The following is a 15,168-nucleotide window of genomic DNA, read 5'->3' as shown; positions in this document are numbered from 1 at the left end:
ACCTAGAACCAATTTTCTGGTAGTGGAAGAAGCAAACCGAGCCAGGAAAAGAGGTTCAAACCCTATTATCCTTTGAGAAATTTGAAGAAGAAGAAGAGGGAAATACTGAGTAGAGAGATGACTGAGATTCGGAGAGAGGGATTTACCGGTGAGCATGGTCGGGGTGAGATATTTGTGATAGTGGCGGTGTTTTTCGCAGCGGTGGTTATCGCGGTGAGTCTCTCTCTTCGGTTCTCTTTTTTCTTTTTCTTTTTTCTTATTTTTCGTTGAATCTGATATGTTTAACATGAGTGATATAATGTTTCTATACTTAGTCAATTTGGCCAGATAAAATAGTGGAGGGAAATTTCCAAAAGATAGTGGAGGGAAATTTCCCACCTTGTAAAAAATTTGGTAATTTTTATGTATTGAGTATTACAACTCCTTCTTTACCTTTGACTGTAGTGTAAATGTGCCAAAATTTTGTGGGAAATTTCCCTCCATTTAAAAATGGTGAAATTTTGATCATTTTTAATTTTTTGAGTATTACCACTACTTTTTTATATTAGCTGTAGAGAAAAATAGACCATTATCTACAGCTTTATATTCGACTGGAGTTTAATATAGACCTAAAAAAAGGTGACCGTAGTCTGTATTCAAAGACTCCATTAAAAGGCTAAACTGGAGTTAAAAAAAAAACTGTAGTTGTATCCCATATTTCTGGTAGTGACACATCGGACTTGTGCTTCATTAAGAAAGTACAAGTGAAACGTGAACAATCATCCACTATAGTTTAGAAAATTCTGTAGCCATTATAGGAAGTTATATGGAAAGGGCCCCAAACATCATAATGTACTAAATCCAAAATATTGTTACGTGCAATGAATGGAAGCCCACTGTTTTGCCAAAGGAAAATACAACAAGGTTCATTCTTATTGCTAGAAATAAAATTTAAAACATATCTAAGTAAATCTAATCTTTTGTAAAATAACTGTCATATCCTTCTTGTTATTGAACTTCTTCTGCATAGTGTCATCTTTGACCGCCATCGCCATAGCTGTAGAGGTTTCGTTGGATCCAATTTCATCGCTCGCAGATTATTGTTTTTCCTCTTGAGTAACTAGAGCAAAAACTTTGTTGACCGCCGAAAATGGATCCATGAGATTAACTTGGCCTCTCGTCTGCTTGTAGGACTCATTCAATCTCATGAGGAACGCCATCACATATTCTTCCTGGATGAAGTCCGCTAATTCCTTTTGATCTCCACATTTGCAATCGCATGAGAATTCGTTGAGCTCTTCCCAAATTGCCTTAAATTTGTTGGAATTGCTGCTTGATCTTGAGTGAGCTTAGCCAATTCTCGTAGAAGTTGGAAGATTCTTGGCTGGTTCGATTGTTGAAATCGTTCCTTTAGGTCATTCTAAACGTGCTCAGCGGAATCACTGACCAAAATTGAAGATACAATTTCTTTAGAGACGGTGCTCAAGATCTAAGAAATAACCATTTTTGTTGTTGCGATCGACTCCATGATGGATAATTGTCGCTGTTGAGAGGCTGAGAGACAATGATTGCTCATGGATTGTCAGAATGGTGGATATGGTAAGGACTTTGCGGATCATCCATGCTCGATCTTCGTAAATCTCCTCCTGAGCTCACGTCTTCAACGATGGTTACATCTGCTTTCTTCGCCTCCATAGATGACATAGATCGGAGAAAAAAGCAAAAGATACGTTGTGAGACCAGAATCGGAGGACGGTGAATTAGAACCTTGACCTAGGTGATCATGTGCGGATTGATCGCTCTGATACCATAACGCGGAAGAAAAATCAAGAACGGAGAAGAAGAGAGAAACTCAGATTGAAAGAAACGAAAGAAAATGTTTCATTACTGATTGGTTAGTTCGAAATAGACTAAACTAATGATATTTATACAACTGTAAAGTGCACAGCTGAAGCAGCAAAATAAATAAAATAGCCACGTCAGCATATGCGATAAAAGGAAAATAAAGAAGGCTTAACTCGATTGACCAATACAATAACAAATGGAAACTTAATACACAAGCTAACTAAAACAAAGACTAAACTAATATATATATATAAATCCAGATATTTGTAGTCTTTTTTCCTCCTGTAATGTGCTATATATAGCGAGTTCATGTGTTTCAACAGACACAAACTTCCTCTGCTTTTCAAATATACACAATCACAAAATCGATGCACTAAAATTCGATCACAACTTTTGGTAAACAGAGCCAAGCAATATGACAAACAAGCTCTATCCAAGAATGCCCAGACGATTATATCACAACATTGAAATCACAATCAAACACACGCATTAAGAAACCAAACAAGAGAATAAATCAAGCAGTGAATGAACCTTAAGATTGAGGCCAATGGCTCGCTGAATATTGAGATCGTAGAGCCAAATTCCTCAAAACCTAAAGCACAATCGAAAAATTCCTCATTGCCGCTTTTGGACTGAACCAAATCAAAAGATTTTGAACATCAAATCAAAATTCAATTTCAAGTTGATTTAAATTGCATCTTGATTTAAATCTTTTGATACATGCATATTGATGTGTTACGCCTTCTGACTTTGGAGCAGTGAATTCAATGAGTCGATGGCATCAATGACGATGAATTGAGTATTCGCGTCCTTGAACCAATAAGCAAAAGAAAAAAAAAAACCTCTAACCCGAGCAGGTTTGTTTGTTTGTTTTTTTTTTTTTTTTTTAATTGAGGTTATTCTAAAATTCCAAATCGTAAATCTCTCTCTCTCTCTCTCTCATTCCTAAAATCCAAGTGGTGGTTTTGTTTTTTCTTCCTCTTCATTCCTCATATTTTCATCGTGGAAGAATAAACTGGTTTTCTTTATATCCTAAATCTTGGATGTATCAATAATCTATGGATGAGATTAAGAATTTTTGGATTTATTTTTTTCTGCAATATTGTTGTTTGGATTAAAAGACATAAATGAAGGGCTCATTTTTTCCATGGATGCTAGAGGACAAGGGCCTCGGCCAGGATTGTTGTTTCTTAAATTGTTGTGTCATTATTTAACAAGAATTTAGCCAAAATTATGAATATATCTAAAAAAAATCTGATTAATTATGAGCATATATGGTCATAAAGAATAATAGAACACTATCGTCGTTTATTATTATTTTGAATATCAATAGCTTAGTATAACAATAATAAGATTTTAGCTAATCACAATTTTATATATTATAATTAATTAATATTATAATATTATTTTGTGCCGGAATTCAAATAAAGTTTGAGTTTGAAATGTATTTATTTAAGAATATTAAAAAAATGTATAGCATTTTTTACACAAATAAATTAAATATGCTTACATAAAAACTCATAATTATTCATTTAACACAATCAACATGTAATCTAAACCAAAATTAACTTAGTATATTATAACGTTTAAAAAAAAATATAATATAATATATATAGTGTCAGTGTCACAAATATAATTAATAACTTAAATTATCAACTATCATCAATATATATCAAATATTCCCGCTTGCTTGTGCTTTTATGTAAGTAAATATGGTAGTGTAAAAGAGAGATTGGAAAAGAAAAAAAAAAAAAAAAAAAGGAGTTAACGGAATTGGTGGGACAACAGTGCTACCGAAATCATTTTTGGCTCTTCGCTAAGGTTTCAATGACTTTTGGATCCATATCTCTCCTTGGTGGTCACTGATCAGTGGTCACACAACATAGTGACACCTCTTGATAAACCAATTTCGTTAAAATTGACAGAAAAATAATTTAAATATATAAAGTTTTCTTTACCGTTCCATTTCCTTAAATCCAATGGATCGTTATCTTTTGCGTGTGGCATTGTCGCAATATACTACTATATATAATGGCTATAATGAGCTATTATATTGCTATCGCAATATTTTAAACATTGGGAAAAATAACTCTACAGCGAGTAAAGTGCTACACCACCGAACTCTATCTCTTCAGAGTATAGTTTATTTTTTATTTTCAAAATGTTTATAAAAATACAAATTTGTACATGGAAAGAAACTAACACATAATATATTACACATTGACTGGTTTTTGTTTATATCGTTCAAAATAGGAGATTACTATTTCTTTTTTTTATTATTATTATTTATAAAAAGACTCCTCACATTGATATATTAATAAAAGCTAAAAAAAACTACAACTACAAAAATTAAACTTACGAACTCTTTAAAAAAAATGAGAAATGAATCACAAATATACAACGATCAATAATGCAAAAAAAAAAAAAATAGTAGATTACCAATTTTTTTCACACGTATAGCCAGTGACGGAGCCAGGATTTTAATCAAGGGGGGCAAATTTGAGAAATATTTTTTAGGAGGGGCTTTATTGAAAAAAAACTTACAAATTTGGGTCAAAAACATAATTATTAGTAAAATTTAGGGGTAAAATTATAAAAAAGTATAAAAGTTTGGGGTTAAAAAAATAATTTTCAAAAATTGAGGGGAGGCATTGGCCCACCCTGGCCCCTACCTAGATCCGTCACTGCGTATAGCCACATGTCGTCGATTAAGTTCTATAAGACCTTATCCAACTAAGATCTATGCCTAAGAAAATAAATCATATCTTAGATATAACGTTTAGACCTAACAAATATAATTTAAAAAATAATGTGGTACAAAAGTCAGACTCATGTTTAGATTATTAAAACATAAAAATTATAGAAAAAAACTATATTGTGGACGACGGAAACGATCTATATTGATAGGGATGACGACGACTCTGAGAGTCAAGAAGCCCTTTGACCGAATGTTTGATGTAAATTGATGAAGACATAAAAAAAAATCATATTTGTTAAAACGAGTTGTTCATTAATTTAAAGGAATTATAAACAGAAAAAGAAATTAAACAACACTATAAACTTAAAGTCAAATATAAATAAGATATAAAATTGTAAATAAGAAGAAGAAAAATATGGTTAAATAGACTTATTTATGTAATAAATAAATAAAATAATATTTGAGGAATTTAAGTTTGAATGAAGGCAATAAGTCATTTCCACTTCACAAATAACAATTTTTTTTCTTTTCTAAAACCATCTCTTCGAATTTAGTTTCTCAAATAATTTATTTGTTATTTTATTCCATAAATATCTCTATTTTACAATACTTTTCTTCTTATGTGAGGTATTGTTGATGTGAGAAATCACACCAAAGCCGTCACGACAACTTAGACAATTAGATGGGTCGATTTAGATTTATAATTGGGCCTCAATTTTTCGTTGCAAGACCAAAACAAGAAAACTGGAAGAATATTTTATAATAAGTAAAGGTAAGAAAAACTTAATGTAAAGTAAGCTCGGGGTTGTTTATTATAATCGCTCAAAGTAATACAATAATTTGAATCGGGAGGCAAAGATTGCAAGATCGCAGAGTAGGGAAAGAAAAACTAAAAGTAACTTGTCCGACGTAGGCCTAATTATCTTATATTTATAGTACTAGAGATGAGGTAGTGAGCTCCGGGTTACGAGTGCACGTCGTATGTCAATTAGAGCTCACTACTATGTTTTGGAATCCGCGGTTCAAAGACTTATTCATATGAGGAACGGTTACGGATCATCCGGGCTGACTGGCTTCGTACCTGCGAGTCTTTGGGGAGCGGTTATATCGATATGATATTTGAATCTTCTATCTTATTGGCGCTGTTCTTGGACCTATCATCACAAATTCGTGGGCTTGGGCCCAACTTCCTTGTGTCGGGCCGAATCCATCTTTTGTTATCTTGAGGATGAAGTCCAACACCGACAGGTATCATAAGAAATACCATCTTATCTTCAAATGGGTTATTTGTGAAATTTATCGTAAGAAGAGCTACCTCATAGGTCCAAATACGAATTATCTAAAATTTATCGTAAGAAGAGCTACCTCTTAGGACCTAAGATGGTAGCCTACACTCGCACGTGTGATATAATCCCGCCATATAATTCTTCAAACAAATTGAATTTTAAAAAACACACCATAAATAGGTTACCTTATCTTTCTCAGTCTCTCACTCTCTCATTTCGTCATTCTTACACACAACTTCCGCTGTTACTAGAAAGATGGTCACTAGATCCTCAAAAACTCAACCGTCTCTCCACATTCCTTACTTTCAGGTCCCCCTAATATTCTAATTTCCAATTTCACGCCACGATCCCAATCATACAATTTCATATTCACCCCTGTTTTTACAAATTTATTTTCGCAGATGATCATCGAAGCGATATCGGCTTTGAAAGAGCGCGAGGGATCGAGCCAGACAGCGATCACGAAGGCCATAGAAGAGAGGCACAAGAACCAACTCTCGCCGAGCTTCAAGAAATCTCTCTCCCTGGAGCTGAAAAATCTCGTCGAGTCCAAGAAGCTTGTCAAGGTAAAGACCTCGTACAAAATAGTCTGCAATGATCTTCACCAGAAATAAAAAAAGCTCGCGAAGATTAAGAGGCTTAGCCAAGTGAAGACCCCTGAGGGAATGAAGAAGAAACCGACGAAGGGTAAAAGGTGAAAAATGATATATGTGTGCGAGTGTTAATTTACGTTAGTATGTTTAACCTTGTTAGTTTCATTTTTCTTTTATTTATAATTGTCGTAAATTGTGTGTAGTAAGATGAACCATGAACTTGAAACGATTCTCTATGGTTTTTATAGAATTTAGGCTAGTGTTTTATGAGGGAATACTCGATATTATTTCAGATACTCGAATGAGTCTTTTATACATGGAAATGACGAATACAATAACTAAAATACCATAACAATAGCCTATTATTTCGATAGCTTAACAGCTAAGATATCGGAGCAAATCATGCCTAAAGAATAGGTAACGTAATAACAGGCTAACTAATAGCAGATAATAAAGGAACACGTGTAAAGGTAACAACCAACGAGTTTTAATAAAACGAAACAAGGCTCGCAGCTCGCAGTTCGAAGCTCGCTCAACTCGCAGATCTCTCAACTCCTCAGCGAGCTTTGCTCCAGCTCGCTCAACTCCTCAGCTCGCTCTAGCTCGCTCCAGCTCGTACGGCTTTGTATGCTGAAGCTAGTCTTTACCCGGAATTCTACACTCCCCCTCAAGCTCGCTGGTGGATGTCAAACAAGGCGTGCTTGGAACAATTGTTGGTGAAGGGTTGACGTGGCAATGGCTTGGTAAATATGTCAGCAGCTTGATCTGCCGAACTCACATATAGCAGGGAAATCACCTTTTCTTCAATCTTCTCACTCAGAAAATGGCGATCAATTTCGACATGTTTTGTTTTGTCATGCTGAACAGGGTCTTTAGCCATACTTATTGCTGACTTGTTGTCGCACAATATCTTCACTGGGCCATATATCTTGATCTTCAAGTCCTCGAGCAGCTTCTTTAGCCACATTCCTTCACACACTCCATGAGCTAAAGATCTCAGCTCTGACTTAGCACTACTTCTGGCTACAACTGACTGCTTCTTGCTCCTCCAAGTGACCAGGTTTCCCCAGACAAATGAGCACATGCCTGAGGTTGATCTGGAGTCAGTCTTTGAGCCTGCCCAGTCTGCATCGCTGAAGACTTGAATCTCACGGCTTGATTGTTTCTTGAACATCAATCCCATTCCTGGTGTGGACTTGAGGTATCTGAGAATTCTCATTACAGCTTCCATGTGAATCTCTGAGGGGTCATTCATGAAGCGGCTTACCATGCTTACTGAGAAACTTATATCTGGTCTTGTGTGAGCCAGATAGATAAGCTTCCCAACAAGTCTTTGGTATTGACCCTTATCCACTCTCTTCTCAGTGCTGCTCTTCAGTAGCTTCACATTTGAATCCATTGGAGTTTCAGCAGGTTTGCACCCCAGCATACCTGTGTCTTTGAGCAGATCCAGTGTACTTCATCTGAGACACTGAGATTCCAATCTTGGACCTTGCTACTTCCATGCCGAGGAAATACCTCAACTCTCCAAGATCTTTGACTTCAAACTCAGTAGCCAGAACACGTTTGACCTTCATGATTTCTTCTTCATCATCACCTGTGAGGATTATATCATCCACATAAACACTGAGGATGGTACATTTTCCCTGAGCTGAATGCTTGGTGAACAAGGTGTGATCTGCATGGCTTTGGCTGAACTGGCAGCTCGTGAGGACTCTTGTGAAGCACCCAAACCAGGCTCGTGGACTCTGTTTGAGTCCATAGATGGACTTGTGGAGGTGACAGACCTTGCTTTCATGATCACCTTCAAATCCCGGGGGCAAGTCCATGAACACTTCTTCCTCAAGAGTGCCATTAAGGAAGGCATTTTTGACATCTAACTGGTACAATGGACAATCCAAGTTTGATGCAATGGACATAATGACCCTGATTGTATTTAGTTTAGCCACAGGTGCAAATGTCTCCTGGTAGTCAATTCCATAGGACTGAGTATATCCCTTGGCTACAAGTCGAGCTTTGTACCTTTCAATTGAGCCATCTGACTTGTATTTGACCGTGAACAGCCATCGGCACCCCACTGTTCTCTTTCCTCTTGGCAGTTCCTCAATGCTCCAGGTCTTGTTTTTCTCTAGGGCTTCTATCTCCTCCATTGCAGCTTTTCTCCATTCAGGGATTGACATTGCTTCCTGAATTGTATTTGGTGTGGTGACTTGATCCAGTTGAGTCAGGAAGGCTTGATACTTGCTGGAGAGATTCCCATAGTAGATGAAGTCTTCGATCTGGTATGGACCACATGCTCGTGATGGCTTTCTCAAGGCAATGGGAAGATCAAGACCTGTTTCACTGTCAATTGTACTATTTGCAGGTATTTCAGGACTAATGGTACCTTGATTTGATTCATCTGTGATGTTGATTAAGGATCGATCAGGTGATGTCTCATAGGAGTGCTGAAGTATGTGTGTCTCTTGTGGCATCTGATCTTGGTGAGATTCATCTGTGAGGTGAGGCTCTTGTTGTGGATCTGGTATGGTGTCTATGATGTTTATGGTAGTAGGCATGGACTGAGTGTGGTGGATTGGTGTGCTTGAGGTTTCTAGGAGTCCTTCAGAGGAGTCATAGTATGGTGTGGTCTCATGGAAGGTAACATCATAGGAAATATAGGTTTTCTTGTTTTGAGGTGAGTAGCACTTGTATCCCTTTTGAGTGGAAGAATAACCAATGAAGATACATTTTATGGATCTAGGATCCAATTTGCTGTGATCATATGTGTGTACAAAGACAGAGCATCCAAAGACGTTAGGTGAGATGGTGGATATGAGCCTAGTTGTTGGAAAGGATTCTCTCAGTTTCTCACATGGGGATTTGAATCCTAGGACTCTTGAGGGCATCCTATTGATGAGGTATGTGGCAGTTAGAATGGCTTCTCCCCAGAGGTATTTTGGTACATGTGAGGTAAACATAAGGGATCTAGCTACTTCTAATAGGTGTCTGTTTTTTCTTTCTGCAATGCCATTTTGTTGAGGTGTTTGGACACACGAGCTAAGGTGAATGATGCCCTGAGATTGGAAGTAAGTGTTGAGTTGTGCATTGAAATAATCTTTGGCATTATCTGAATGTATAATCTGTATGTCTGTGGTGAACTGGTTTTTTATCATTTTGTGAAACTGGATGATGATTGAGCTAGCCTCAGATTTGTCTTTCATAAGGTATACCCAACTTATTCTAGTGTGGTCATCAATGAGGTTTAGGAACCATCTAGCACCATTTAGATTTTTCACTCTTGAGGGACCCCAAATGTCACTATGTAAAACAGAAAAAGGTTTTGATGGGACATATTGCTTAGGGTTATAAGAGCTACGAGTATGCTTTGATAGTTGACACACATCACACTGAAACAAATTTGTATCTTTATTGATGAATAATTTGGGAAACATTTTCTTGAGGTACATGAAATTAGGGTGGCCTAAGCGATAGTGATGCAACATAATATCTCTATCTGCTTGAGAGAAGGCTGACTTATTTTTGAGGATTGAAGCTGAGGCAATTTTGCTGGTCTCGGAGCTTGTCTTGATGAGGTAGAGTCCACCACACATTTCAGCACTACCAATCGTCATCCCTGATTTCTTTTCCTGAATTTCACAAGACACATCATCAAAGATAGTTAGGCAACATGAGTCCTTATTTACCTTATAAACAGATAGTAAATTGCAGTGTAACTTAGGTACATGTAATACATAACTCAGTGTGAGTTGATTGGTGATTTTTACTGAACCAATCCCAGCTACCAAGGCCTTTGATCCATCGGCTATTGTGACATACAAATTCTCATCACATGGTGTATAATTGGTGAATAGATGGAAACTGCTTGACATGTGATCTGACGCCCCAGAATCCATGATCCACACAATTGAGAGATTAGTAATCACATGGTATGCTGTTAAGGCTTGAATAGCCTCATGTATTGTACCTTTTTGATCTATCAGTCCAGTTGTAGGCGAGTCACCTTGTTGGCTGGCTTTTTTGATGAGGCATGTGAGCATCTCAAGCTGCTCAGGACTGAAGGGGCTTGAGGATGCTGAATTGGCTTGTGTCTCCTGGTCTCTTGAGTACCTTGAAGGCTTCCAGTTTGCAGGTTTTCCATGAATCTCCCAGCATGTCTCACGTGTGTGTCCTGGCTTCTTGCAGTGCTCACAGTAGGGTCTTCCTTTCTTGGTCTTGTTGTAGGGTGCCTTAGCAGCCAGGGCATGAGACTCTTCGTGAGCTACCAAGGCAGAGACATCTCGAGGACTTGGAGAGGATTGGAGTGCAGTCATCATGAGCTTTCTAAGGCTTTCTTCATGTCTGACCATTGAAAATGCTTCACGAAGTGTTGGCAATGGCTTGATGCTCAAGATTCTCCCTCTGACCTCGTCTAGCTCCTTGGTGAGACCTGATAAGAACTTGAATACACACTTGGTTTCCAAGATCTTTGCATAGAGCAGCGAGTCTTCAGGGCAGTTCCACCTGTGTTGATCATATACATCGATTCTTTGCCATAATCTTGTCAGTGTGCTATAATATTGAGTAACAGAAGCATCTCCTTGTTTTGAGTCATGAAGAAGGTTTTCTGTCTCAACTAGCTCTGATGTGTTTTCTGAATCTGAAAAGGTGATACGAGCAGCTTCCCAAATTTCAGATGCAGTAGAGTAAAGCAAGAAATTTTCACCTATCTCAGGCATCATAGAATTAACAAGCCATGACATGACCATGCTATTCTCAGCCTTCCAAATTTTGAATTTTGGATCATCTTTCTTCGGGGCTTTGGCTTCTCCGGTGAGGTGATCGTCTTTGCTGCGACCACAGATGAACATTTGGACAGACTGAGACCATTGAAGGTAGTTTTGGCCATTGAGCTTGTGACTGGTGATGGTGTGAGGGTTTTGATCGGCCATGGAGGTGTTTAGGGAAGGGGTTTCGGATGAGGAAGCTAGGGCGTGTGATTGACCATATTTAGTCATTTTCTGGATCGAGGTTAACACTGCTCTGATACCATATAGAATTTAGGCTAGTGTTTTATGAGGGAATACTCGATATTATTTCAGATACTCGAATGAGTCTTTTATACAGGGAAATGACGAATACAATAACTAAAATACCATAACAATAGCCTATTATTCCGATAGCTTAACAACTAAGATATCGGAGCAAATCATGCCTAAAGAATAGGTAAAGTAATAACAGGCTAACTAATAGCAGATAATAAAGGAACACGTGTAAAGGTAACAACCAACGAGTTTTAATAAAACGAAACAAGGCTCGCAGCTCGCAGTTCGAAGCTCGCTTAACTCGAAGCTCGCTCAACTCGCAGATCACTCAACTCCTCAGCGAGCTTTGCTCCAGCTCGCTCAACTCCTCAGCTCGCTCCAGCTCGTACGGCTTTGTATGCTGAAGCTAGTCTTTACCCGGAATTCTACAGTTTTTGTTATTGCTTTAGGCTATTATAACTATCATTCTCCTTAAAGAGGATTCTATAGAGAGTGCCCTCTGTATTTTAAGATCTTACAATCTGTTGAAATCGAGCTCGTCAGTTCGACAGATCGCCACTTCACCAGCTCGTCACTTCGCCAGCTCGTCACTTCGTCAGCTCGCCACTTCGTCAGCTCGTCAGCTCGTCACTTCGCCAGCTCGTCACTTCGCCAGCTCCTGACAAGCGTGCCTCGGAAGTCCTCTCTCCTTGGAACTCATCACATGGGAAATTGTGTTAATTTATTTGTCATCTATTTTCTATGTCTTATTTTCTGTGTAACATTTATTATTTTCTATTTCCTAGATAGAATTATTACATGTATTTATTACACTCTCTCTCGTATCCACCATATGTATAAATAGGTGATACAAGTTAATATCAAACATAAGAAATATTCAAAGTCTCGGAACACTCTCTCTCTTCTCCGATTCTCTCTTTCTTTATCCTTTCAACATAGTATCAGAGCAGGGAAAATCAATCACCATGAACACTACTCCGACCACCTTCCAGTCTCAATCTGAATCCTTCTCCCAACATATCACGAGCCACAAACTCAATGGTCACAACTTCCTACAGTGGTCACAATCCGTGCTCATGTTCATATCGGGACGAGGTAAAGATGACTACCTCACAGGCGCGGCAAAATCTCCAAAGATCGAAGATCCGGCGTTCAAGAGTTGGAAGCAAGGATTGAAATCCCGGGGGAACCGGACGGGAACCGGACCGGTTCCCCCGTTTTTGAACTCCCCGGCATCGAAATCTTAAAAACTGGAATTTTCCGGTGATTCCGGGGGAACCGGACCGGGAACCCGTGAGAAACCCGGTTCCCACTTCCCGGTCCGGTTCAGTTAAAAAAACCAAAAAACCGGGTATTTTATACCCGGTTTCCCCCAAAAAAAACTTCATTTGCGTCGGTATTAGATCTTCAAAATTCCGACGCGACCAAGTGAGAATTTTCCCAAATCCCGCCCGGATCCCGCCGTGCCGCAGCTTTCCGACGCGACGAAGGTGAATTCCCAAAAGTGAAGAGAGAAAGCAAAACTAATGAAACTCTGTTTTTTTTTGTTGCAGGTAGGTTTTTTTTTTGTTTTTTTTTTTTTACTGAAGCGGCTATGATTTTTTTGTTCAAAGGAGCAGCTAGGTTAAGAAGACATTATATCTTATCCAAGCTTTATTCTCTATCGTTGGATTAGTTTGCATCTGACGATTCACATATGTCTTTGATGCTTCACGTGCAACTCACAAATGGTAAAACGCATCACTGCAATTATTCATTCAGTGGGCTTGGGCTTTTGTTAAAGTTGTTAGTATTCTAAAAAATCTAACATTTTTCTTTTTTTACTCATATTTCATTAAATGAATTTGAGGGCATGTATTATCAATAAAATTAGTTTGCAAAATTATATATCTAAATTATTTTGCAACATTATTTTTAATTTTATGAATTTTATCCTACGTACTTTGTATATTTTTTTTGTATATTTCTTTTCTGAATTCCCCTCGGTAAATACGGTATTTGACGGTATTCCTCTACGGTAACGGTAAGTTCAACGGTATCGGTTTCCTTTTTTTTTCCTGCTTCCCCCGGTATTCCTTTACGGTACCAGGGGTTACCAGTAAATTCGAAAGCTCGGAACGGTAACGGTAACGGTATTTCGATCCTTGGTTGGAAGGCAGATAACAACATGGTGATGTCCTGGCTCATAAACTCTATGCATCCCGAAATCGGGGAAACCTTCCTCCTTTACCCAACGGCAGCAGAAATTCGGCAAGCAGCTAGAGAAATCTTCTCCAACTCCGAAAATGTATCCGAGCTGTTTGAGACTGAGAACACTCTCCACGACCTACGTCAAGGAGAGATGTCTGTTACTCAGTTCTTCAGCTCGCTCACACACCTATGGCAGAAGATCGACCTCTACGAACAGCACCAGTGGACCTGCCCCGAAGACTCAAAACTCTACCGCAGGATAGTGGAGACCAAACGTGTGTTTAAACTACTATCCGGTCTCAACCAAGACCTTGATGAGGTCAGAGGTCGGATACTTAGTACAAAACCACTACCATCTCTCCGTGAAGCCTTCTCCGCGGTCTGACACGAGGAAAGCAGGAGGAAACTCATGCTGGGAGTTATCCAATCGAGCTCAATTCCGGGCTCATCCTCAGACTCGTCCGCCCTCACCACGCATGGAGACGAAGTACTTGCAGCCCGCGTCTCAACAGAGAGACCTCGCAAACCTCGCCCCTACTGCGATCATTGCAGATGACCTGGACACCTCCGAGAAAACTGCTGGAAGCTACATGGGAAACCACCGAGCTCGAAGTCAACCCGAGACACTAAGGATCCGAACTCAGTCGGAAACTTAGTATCCACTTCGTCCGCTGCCTCGACCTCGACCTCGACCTCGGAATCTCCCTTCAACAACGACCAGATCGCTATTCTCCAAAAGCTTGTCCAACAAGTCCAACTCAGTGGAGAAACCTCAAGCATTGGTCCTCTAGGTAACTCTCCTAGAGCCCTCAATGTAAGCTCAGAGAATCCCACAGCATGGATTGTCGACTCCGGTGCCTCTGATCATATGACTGGTAATCGAAGTCTATTCACAACTCCGTTTGTAATAGAAGCATATCAGTCACCATCGCCAACGGAGCCAAAACTCAAGTCACTGGTGTTGGCACCGTGGTCTTGACGAAGTCTATGAGGCTAGAATCGGTGTTCTTTGTTCCCCAATTACAATGCAATCTCTTATCTGTGCATAAGATCAACAAAGACTCTAAGTGCCGAACTATTTTTGATGAAAGTTCATGTGTGTTTCAGGAACAGGTCACGGGGAGACAGATTGGTAATGCCGAGCTGAGTACCGGACTCTATGTCATCAAGTCAGATCAGTCCGCCATGTGTCAGCTCGCCCAACAATCACCCCAGTACAAAGAGATCATGCTCAATCACCTTAGACTAGGACATCCAAATTTCATGTATCTCAAAAGACTATTTCCTTCTTTGTTTATCAATAAAAATATCAATTCCATTCAGTGTGACATGTGTGAGTTCGCTAAACATACTCGAAGTTCATATCACTCCACCTCGTATAAACCATCTCGCCCATTTTCCACAATTCACAGTGATATATGGGGACCCTAAAAAATTCCCAATATCACTGGAGTTCGATGGTTTCTTCTCTTTGTTGACGACCACACTAGACTCAGTTGGATATACATGATGAAACAAAAATCCGAAACATCCAACCTATTCAAAATCTTTCA

General features: G+C 38.9%; 1 protein-coding gene and 1 pseudogene across 1 annotated transcript; both read right to left on the bottom strand.

Moving 5' to 3' along the window:
• Positions 1-7,068: 7,068 nt before the first annotated feature.
• Positions 7,069-7,800, bottom strand: LOC149389843 (secreted RxLR effector protein 161 pseudogene; annotated as a pseudogene).
• A 2,201-nt stretch (positions 7,801-10,001) lies between these two features.
• Positions 10,002-11,398, bottom strand: LOC149389842 (uncharacterized). Its single transcript, XM_089622739.1, has 2 exons — positions 10,369-11,398; positions 10,002-10,030 (listed from the first exon to the last, which is right to left on the bottom strand). Exons 1-2 carry the CDS (start codon positions 11,396-11,398, stop codon positions 10,002-10,004), a joined length of 1,059 nt encoding a protein of 352 aa, XP_089478865.1.
• Between the last annotated feature and the right edge of the window lie 3,770 nt (positions 11,399-15,168).

This window comes from Urtica dioica, chromosome 8, assembly GCF_054948205.1.
Source record: "Urtica dioica subsp. dioica isolate 48M chromosome 8, U.dioica_male_clone48M_v1_H2, whole genome shotgun sequence".
NCBI classification, from domain to species: domain Eukaryota; kingdom Viridiplantae; phylum Streptophyta; class Magnoliopsida; order Rosales; family Urticaceae; genus Urtica; species Urtica dioica.
Note: the sequence above shows the minus strand (reverse complement) of the source record. Positions and strands in the feature narration are given on the sequence as shown.